At 33.9% G+C, this 10191-nt stretch overlaps 1 protein-coding gene across 1 annotated transcript; it reads right to left on the bottom strand.

The window, feature by feature from the left end:
* Positions 1-392: 392 nt before the first annotated feature.
* LOC121258704 lies at positions 393-1469 on the bottom strand. The gene has a single exon (XM_041160247.1). The coding sequence runs from the start codon at positions 1467-1469 to the stop codon at positions 393-395; it is 1077 nt and encodes a 358-aa protein (XP_041016181.1).
* Between the last annotated feature and the right edge of the window lie 8722 nt (positions 1470-10191).

Raw genomic sequence — 10191 nt, 5'->3', positions numbered from 1 at the left:
TTGGCCATAGCAAGTCATATGTAATAGGAGAGTAAGCTTGCATCAATTTGTTCTTGTCTTGTACTTTTACAAACGATAGGTAAAATTTGTCAAAAATCTCCACAAAAAACGACGACCTTGCCACCAAATAATAATTCTGAATCAATGATGTCCCGGAGCATTATGTCCAATGCTTCTATAGATTGTTTTTTTACATAGGGGCTTCATCTCATATGATTAACTTTGCAACATGTAACAATCTTGTAAGTCCACTTTGTTTGCTGAAAATGCAAGTATTGTTTTTGTCAAAATTCAATGGAATCTTGAATTGTGAATGTGTTTTCGACCTCTAGGTAAAATAGATATAGTAACACCAGATGATGCAGTTGTAAGCGCTATTAACTGTTTAGACCTTAATGTAGCAAGAAGATCTTTATGTAGAAATATTTTTCCTGTTCCACAAGGACCATCAATAAAGAAAGAGTTTGCCTGATTTGAGAAAACCTTTGTAAAATTGAATCATAAGCATGTTGTTGTTCATCATTTCGAATTGTTGATGCTATAAGGTCTTCTTTTGAAATCATGATTGCTAATTCATCATTAATCTCTCTAGATTGAAGTTCATCTTCATCAAAAGAAATATCATGATCTAAAAGATGAAATATGTTGATGTCTTTTCCCATTGACTCAAGTGTAGAAGAAATATGGCGTAAAACTTCTTTTCTTGTATTGACAGAGTTACTCTCAACTCTTTTAAAGTCAGCTGACATGTTTTCTTCAAAATGCTCCCACAGTTCTCTTGGATTTGTAGGATTACAATAAACCAAAATTGTAGCAAATAGTATCTTCAAACTGTATGGAATTTGATATAGTGATGCTTCACGTAAACAATCTTCTAAGGATGTATCTGACTCTGATAATCCATGCAATGTAGCTGCTTCACCAAATGTTGGAGCAATAACACCATTAATTGTTTTGAGGTGCCCAAAAGATAGAGGACCTCTTATATGGTTCAATAATATCCGTAGATAATACCTTTCACCTTCAAATGGATTTGCCGCAACAATTCTGCCAATAACTGTTTGTTTCTTTCGAGGAGTCCAAGTTTTATGTTGATTGCTCCAAACGAAAAATTCAGGAAATTCTTTATACAACAACGTTCGAGAGTTTTCATTTACACGATCTGTTGAAAAAATTTTTGTTAACATCGATTTTGCATAAAAATCAGAATTGACAATATTGTTTAAGCTTTGCTTTGCAGGAAAAGTCACCAGATGTTGATTTTCAAGATGTAAGTGTAAGCTATACACTGTTGGATGCATTTCATTTACAATAAAGCCAAAAATTCTCCACATAGCTTCAGGTGGAACAATCCATCGACCTAATTGGAATAATTGAATTTCATCAACAGGTTGATCGCTTTGTTCAGAGATCACATCAAAAGTAGCACAGTCATGACTTTTGTAAATATATTTGTAAAGATATTTCATTGTTTTAATTGTAGAGTAGATCTCAACATTAATATGATAATCAAATGTTGCAAGAAAATATGAATTATATGGAACAACCTAACGATTATCCAAATGTTGTCCTCTAATTTTGGCAGTAATTCCATCATCACGACGCCTATATTGTGGAAAACAATCATTTCCAACAGTTGTATTAGGCACGAAGTTTTTTGGATAATGACTTTTGAGAGCACCATTTGATTTCATACAAATATTCATCAGATTTAATATTCCACATGGGTCATGCATCACATGTTTGACAATAGCTTTATAGATATGTGGATTATCATCTTTATCAGGTATTTCTGCCGACACAATTTCATCAAAAGATTCTAGAGCATAAATCTTCCAATCTGTTTGTAATATAATTAAGAAATGAGCATGTAGAAGTTCTCTTTTTTTATGCTCAATCACATAAACATATGCTGCAACTTTGTCAAAAATCTGTCGCTTGAATAGTTGATATTTACATTCTTCAAGCTTTGCTCTGAAGATTCTAGCAATCAAATCAGGACGATTTTGTGCTTCTTGTTGTAGACCTAATTCATCTAGAATTTCTTTCCAACCTAGATTGCATGTCATCGTTAAAAAAATATCCGGTTTTCCATAACGTTGGACTAAAGCCATTGCTTCCATATATCTTTTCCGCATGTCTTTTGGTCTTCAGATCAAATTTGTTATTGTTTGGTATGAAAGTAATACAATCTTGAAGTTTCAATCTTAGCATACATGTCAACAACGAATTGTTGCAATAAACAGCTAGAGCATAATAAAATGGATTTAATGTTTTCTCTAATCTGTAGCTTGTAATAATAATATTCACAACATGAAACAATTGACTCTTTTTTTTTTTTTTTTTTTTTTTTTTTTTTTTTTTCTGAAGCATTACAGAAATTAAATTTGAGAATATAAGATGGCTCCAAATTTTGAAATAAAAACATTATTAAATTATTAAAGTATAGAAAATATTTAAACCTTGTATTTCTCTTAAAAGCAAACCATTGAATGATGTTGATTGTTGTAGTTGAAGCAGTGTTGATGTTTCATTTGGCAGGAGCTGTGTACCTTTTTTTAATCTTTGTATGCCATTATGCCAAGTTGTGTCACCATAAGGAAACAACAATAGATATTGAAGTGGATCATAACATCAAAAATAGTATTGAACTATATGACTACCACCTGAATGATTGTACCATAATACTTCTTCCACTCAACTGCTCTAAATTGTCATTTTCAATCCAAATTATTGCCACTTGTGATGCTTCAGGAGCATTAAAAACACGTTGGTCTAAAGCAGAATCTGATTTGATATGGATTTTATGATGTTCCTAAACACCCCACTCATTCCTTCTGACGTAAGGAAATTTCGAGGACGAAAATTATGTAACAGTCTACCCTTCTCTCTAGCAACTGCGAGTCTCGTTATGCATGTTGAACTTCGATAGCGTATTTTCAAAGATGTTATGTGATTTCTAAAGTATGCCTAGTATTTTAAATGTATTGAAAATATTTATATGAGATATTTCCAGTGTTATTGAACTAAACTTGATTTTAAATAAGAAAATTATAATATTTTTGAAGAGCTCCAAAAATATTATAATTGTCGAAAATCATGTTAATATCATTTATTAAAATGATTTCAGCTATTTAAAATATTATGAGATTTCAGTTATGTTTTCTAATTAATTAAATGGTTTTATTCTTTTAAAGATATTAAATAAGACTTCATCATTTTATTAATGATGAAGAAATATTATTTTATAAACTAAAGTTTAGTTTAAATAATATAGGACTGCTATAGCCACAAAGAGATTACACAAAAGCAATCATACAAATTAACGTGATTTTATGTGATCTGTTAGATTTACTTTACAATAAAAATAACTTTACAATCTGACGAACCACATGAAACCACATCAGTTTGTGTGATTACTTTTGTGTAATTCATTTGTGGCTAAAGTATTTCTCTAAATAATATTTTATCTTAACTCCTCTAAATGCTCTTAATTAAGTTAATGTTTATGCATTTTAAATCAGTATTTTAATTCCCCACCATTTGATCGCCTTGTAGATTCCAAGATGAAGGGCCTGGATTAAAACCCAAGCCCCCTCTCTTTCTCCCTCACTTTTCCCTTTCCACTCTCTCTCTCTCCTCCCTCTCCTTCATGCGTTCGACTCCCTCTCAACCAATGCTCCCTCAACCAAACCCAGCCTCACCACCACCACCATTGGCGTCCTCTCACACCGATGAGCTCCCACCACAGAACCCAGCCTCCACCTTATAGCCATTCTCTCCCACACATGCTCGCAACCCCTCACGCACGGCTTCGCTGTGAGCAGCTCCTAGTGCCACCGTATGCAGCCACCCAGACCACCGAGCACCACCACGGGTCTCCCTTGACCACCACAGGTTTCTCTTCTTTCCACTGTTGTCCACTGCCTCTTGGCCACCGAACCACCACCGAAGCCTCCTCTGGCCACCGGCGACCTCCCCTAGCCCCCCCATGTCTAGCCGAGCCACCTAACTCCCCACTCCCTTTCACTCTCTCATGGGCCATTCCTCCACCCCAAGCTAGATCCTCTGCCTCCAACCACCGTGGCTCCACCCCAATTCCACCACAAGCTCCACCGCACCTCCCTCAACCCCTCCATGGCCAACCACGACTAGCCAAGCCCTCCCTCTAATTTCCCCTATTTGAGATCCAGGGTCTAAACTCCTTCATGAGCTGCCGTGTCTCCGACGTGTGCCACCTCGCCACCACCGCAAGACTACCACCCCAAGACCACAACCCAACCCTCCTATGCTTAGATTCCCACCCATAGCCACCTTCAAGGGCCCAAACGGCCACTGTGCGTGGGTTAGCCGCCATGTATGACCTTTTCGACTTCATCAATTGTGATGGTTAGCAAACAACGCACGAGTTATCCTGTCAATGGTATAACCCTCTATCCCTCGTTATTTATGTTAGATGTTAATTAGTTGATTAGGTTGTGGATTGTGTTGTTAGTATTTGTGGAGTTCGCTGTGCAGTGTGGTGATGTGATGTGTTGTGTTATGTTGGGTGTATCTAGAAACTATGCTGTGTAGTGTTGTGAAGTATGGATTGGGAAGAGTACATGTGGAGTGTACTCTGTGTGGCGTATCGTGTGTGAAGGGAGTACATGTAGAGTGTACTCCATGTAGTGGGGTGATGCGCCATATGTCGTGTATGCTGTAGTGGTGATATGGCATGACATGTGTGAAGGGAGTACACGTAGAATGTACTTCATGATGCGAATTGATACACCATGTGGCATGTTGAGAAGATAGATGGTTGCGTAGTTGATGGACGTAGAGTGTGGTAAGTAGTGTCGGGAACTGTAGAACAGTGTCCCGAAGTACCTGTGATGTGGCCTGTAGTCTAAGGTGACAGGTGTCACCATGTTTGACTTATGGCTGGAAGTATGTGTGAAATGGCAGAACAATTGTAAGAGTGAGCAGCAGAAGCATGACTGGGGAACATTATGAAGTGACATGGTTACTGGCAGTCGTGCTTGTGATGGGTGAGGAGTTAGTGTAAGAGTGGCGTAGCAGGAACGTGACGAGATGTCACAATGTGACAGGAGTACGTGAGGGACCGTACTCGTGATGAGTTAGGAGTTGGCGTAGAAATGACGTAGCGGGATGTCAGGTGATGTGACAAGGTCACGGTGTAGCTTGGAAGTAGTCTTGAGCTATATGACGTGACAGAAGGCGTAGTTGTGAATGGAGTCTTGTCATGTTAAATGTTGTGATGAACTGTTAAAAGAGACGAGTAGCATGAAGAGTCATGCCAGCCGGCTTAAAAGAAGGTTGGTATCGGAGTATGGCGCTTGTCCCTACGAGCTTGTGATCAATGTGTTATATGCTGGTCTTAGGTGATAAAGGGGTAAGGTACGTGTGTAATCTGGTTTGACACATGTACCGGAAGGATTCACCATATGTGTAATGGGTAATCTGTCCTAAGTATGGTTACACGGTGTTTAAGCCTCAGAGTTTGCTTAAAGCCGTGTGGCATGTATGGATGGGAATGAGGATTTAGTGTGAGCTAAGGTGCATGAAGGTAGTGACAGGTGCATTGTCTAAGATTGGGATGCATGACTTCATCGATCGGAATCATGAGTCTGAATGTGATCAACAGGAAAAGTAAGACGAATGTCTTAGTGTCTTAATCCTAAGGTGAATCATGGGTTCACTTTAGTGAATGATCACTCGAGGTAAGACCTTGAGTTGGAAGAGGTAGTGACCGTAAGTTGACCCCAAAGGTTTTAGCATAGTAAAGGGAACGTAAGGGCACGACATAAAGGAGACTGTTCCAAGTAAAGTGTAGTTCTGTTTCTAGTTTAAGTTGCTTATGCACTAGATAGAGAATGACGTCAAGGTTATGTGTATGCATGTAGGCTGCCATCTGACACGCACATGAATGGACTGCATAATACGAAAGTAGAATGGATATCATGGAGTCCAAGTAAGTATTACGTTCATACTCTTCTAGAGTTTTCTAAAACGATACGAAAATGAAAACAAAATGCTTTTCCTTTACGATGCCTTACGAAACAACACGAAATATGTTTTTATGTATGTAAAGGCCCTTCTTGGCAGTTTTTACGTACCCAAAGTATTAATTATACGCATGTGAATGGATGACTATACGCAGTATCTATTGTATGTATTTTCCAATAAAAGAAATGTTGAGGCTTATGCCTGACGATTTAACTGACGCGAAGAAAATGTTTTAAAAGGTCCATATGAATTGATGTTTTAAGGATGTCATGAATTGATGCTTTAAATGATGCCATGAAAGATGATGTTTAAGCCCATACTCTTAAATGATGTTTCTCTATGAATGAACTGTTAAATGAAAAGACTGAAAAGGAAATGACTGAACTGAATGAAAGGACTAAATGTTTAATGCATGAAAATACGTACGGCCATATGAATGAATGAATGAAAAGGGTACCAATGGATTAGACAGATTGCAATGCCGGGTAAGTATTACTGGTAGTACACTCAGTGCTGCCCCTCATGAAAGGGATTCCCAACCTGTGGTCATGGGCAGAGTTCGGGTCAAAAAGACCGCTAACCCCAACACACGGGGCATAACAGTGTGTACCGACCGATGAAAGTAATAAGAAAAAATGTATAAATGTATGAATGCATCGCATTCTTTAAGAAATGAAGGCACTGACAGAAGAAACATTTTATGAAAAGAAAGCGCATTTAAAAAAAAAAAAATCCCATCCAGTGATGATTTCAAATGAATGCACGCATGCATGTACATATAGTATGTATGGTACGATGAATGCATAAATGAAAACCTATGTTATTATTTTAACCGTATGAAGTAATGCTTATGAGTCATCGACTCATTTTTGTTTTTGGGTGCCCCTCCCCCCATATGAAATAAATGAGCAGTACGCGTCAGGACAGACACGAGCCATGAGAAAGAGCACGAAAGTCTTGGCATGAGAGTTTAATTGTATGAGAGGCCTTTTTATCTTAAGATTTATGTTTTCCGCTGTAAATATCTTTTATTCTCAAAGTACGTTTTATTTTATACGTAGAGTCTTGCACCCTAGGTATGGAAGCAAAAAGTTTTAAATCAAACGGTAATTCCTGTCGTCATTTCTAAAATCATTTTATAAAATGTCTCATCACAAAGACGGGCATTACAGTTCCAAGTTGGGCATATCACCAAGTGTTCAGAAAAAAAAAAACAGAATACGGATTAACAGAAAGAATCGCCATAAGTTGAGTGATAATTGATGCATCCAATTTTTTTGAATCAGAAATTTGATTATGAATTTCATGTTCAGTATCATTGAAATGTAATTGTAAATAAGAAGGATGTCTATCCAAAGGAGTCAAATCATTAAGATAATGATAGATTTGTCATTGAGATCGAAATGTATAGATTCCTCTATTTCTTCTACAAAGATCTCTATCAAATTTAATTCTAAAGGATGTAAATGTAAATTTGTCATTGTATGTGCGAACATAGGTTAAAAATTTAGCTGTCTCAGCTGTGTTTGAACAGAATAAATGATAGAGTTGATCAAGAACATTATTTGTAGTTAAAGTAATTATTCCATCAGCACAACAGAAGCCATTTGTTTCACGATAAAATCTGTTTGCTCGACATATTTGCAAGACAGCATCAATGGCAAATGATTTGTTTCATTTGGCACAATTTTTAATATCTGGCTAAACCGAGTAATTTGAAGAGGATGTTTACCTAAGGCACAAATGAAAGAATATGAAGCAATTTTTTAAATTTTGTAAAATTTCTGAACTAAAAAATAGCAAAATAATAAAAAGAAGATAGAAAAAACAATTTAGTATTATGGTTTTTTGTTACTTTGAGAAAGACCTTAATGTATTGCTTTCACAGTTGAATTAATTTTGAATAGTACAAGTAGCCTATTGAACAAAATATTTATACTTTGAACATAATATAAAAAATAAAAAGTTTCACTTAAAAAATATGGGGAAAAAAATGAAAGGTACGTAATAAACCTGTTCAATTGTAATCTGATCATATCTATTTGAAGTTTCGATAGATATATTTGTTAGTGTTGGAGGCAAGGAATCGGTTGTATCGAGTGTAGGTACATTCATTTCTTGATCAGCCGAAGAGATACTTATGTCTTAAGAATATCCAACATCTTCTGAAATGAAGTTGTCAATTGTATTGATACTATCATGAAAGACACTTCGTTTTTTTCGTTGCAAAAGATCAGCATTTCCATCACTTTCTAGAATAATTGCACATCCATAATATATGTTTCATAAATGGAAAATTATCCAATTTGAATGGCACTACTTGTTGATGCTTTTTGTTGATGATATCGTTCTCTTCTCTTTTGATGCAATTGTTCTTTTTGTTCTTCTGGTAAAAAGACTATATGAAAGTATTTTGTTAATTGTTTTCCACGACCTTGTGAAATTTTTGAAAGAGGTTATTAGATAAAAAGATTGGTCAAACATATTTTTAAGAAAATTTTCTCAATATGTTAGCTCATCTGACTACTATTCATTTTGTTTGTCAACAAAGAAGGGGGTCAACAATTACATCGAGTTGGAATGATCAACACAATGAATTTTGAATCAATATCTATGAAATATGAACAAAGGAATGATCAACATAATGAAAAGCATGCATGTATTATCACAACTAAAAGATAACATGTAAGCATATATACTGAAAATTAAAATCGATATAAAATAATAGAAATTATGAAAAAGAATTTTAGAAAAAAATATAAAGATAAAACATGTAATTACGAAACAGAACAATATAACAAACAAATACAAAATCAAAGAATTAAACAGATAAATGCTAAACATTACAACCACGAAAGAATAAGAATTACAAATAAGAATAATAACTAAAATTAATGGGTAGAACAATGAAATAATATATGTAAAAACAAGACACATCTTTTAAATGAACAAATAAAACATACAAAGACGATAAATAGAATGAATAGCGCATAAAGAATTCTTCGCATGCTCAAAATTAAAATAGTATAACATATAAGTACAAAATTAAATAGAACAGTAGAACAAATACAACAAAACAGTATAAAAAATAAGTACAAAATTAAATATTGAATAGATAAACATTAGATATTTTATTTCAATTAATACTTGATAATTCCAAAAGGAAAAACAAAATACAGAGCATATCCGGAAGCAAATGACAATTGGAAACATTAATAGAAGAAGTCCGACAAATTAATAAAAATGATTAACTTGACAAAAAGTAACAGAAAAGAGTTAAAATTAGTGTTGTTAATCAAAATTTGTATAAAAAATTATAAAAATAGAACTAAGAACACGCCAGAAAAAAATATGGCAGAAAAAGATACACCAGAAAAAAATTTAATAAAATAAAATCTTTATTTTATTTTACTAAAATTGTTTTCATTCATCTTATTCTTTTTTTTTAAACAAGAGAAATTTGGATATATTTTATTTTATTTTCAATATATTTTATTGTTGTGTAAATAACACAACAGAATTTTCAAACCATCAAAACTTTTTTTTTCTGATCCTTTGACAGCATCTTTTTTTCTAAAACGAAAAAAACCATATAATTTGAAATATTGATTGTATTCTCTAAATAGAAAAAGAAAAGATATTGTCATAAAAAAAAAATACATATCTAGAAAAAGATACACCAAGAAAAAATTTAATAAAATAAAATCTTTATTTTATTTCCTTAAAATATTTTTCATTCATCTTATTCTTTTTTTAAAACAAGAGAAACTTGGATATATTTTGTTTTTCTGTTTCAATATGTTTTATTGTTTTGTAGATAACACAAAACTTTTAAACCAGCAAAAGTTTTTTGTCCTGATCCTTTGACAGCTTCTTTTTACTAAAATGAAAAAAATCATATAATTTAAAATATTGATTGTATTCTATGAAGAAAACCAAAAACAATTCTTAATAAGTGTGTAGATTTTTCTAAATAAATTGTGGCAATTTTAATCATGGTTAGCTCTATTTATTTTCATTTTTAATTTTGACATTTTGCAAAGCTTTTTTCATATTAATAAAGAGGTAGTTACAGTTCGGAATATTATTACATTAATGTCCAAGAAAAATAAATATTTACTGAAACAACAAATTTAAAATACTGAGAACATTCCTCCTTTATTTAAATAAAATAAATAAATC

This window comes from Juglans microcarpa x Juglans regia, chromosome 3S (assembly GCF_004785595.1).
Source record: "Juglans microcarpa x Juglans regia isolate MS1-56 chromosome 3S, Jm3101_v1.0, whole genome shotgun sequence".
In the NCBI taxonomy this organism is placed as follows: domain Eukaryota; kingdom Viridiplantae; phylum Streptophyta; class Magnoliopsida; order Fagales; family Juglandaceae; genus Juglans; species Juglans microcarpa x Juglans regia.
The sequence above is the reverse complement of the archived record's forward strand: the minus strand, read 5'-3'. Positions and strand labels throughout refer to the sequence as shown.

Bases quoted from the DNA above. Each gene is read 5' to 3' on its own strand.
- LOC121258704 (XM_041160247.1), bottom strand. From the start codon at position 1,469: ATGAAATATCTTTACAAATATATTTACAAAAGTCATGACTGTGCTACT.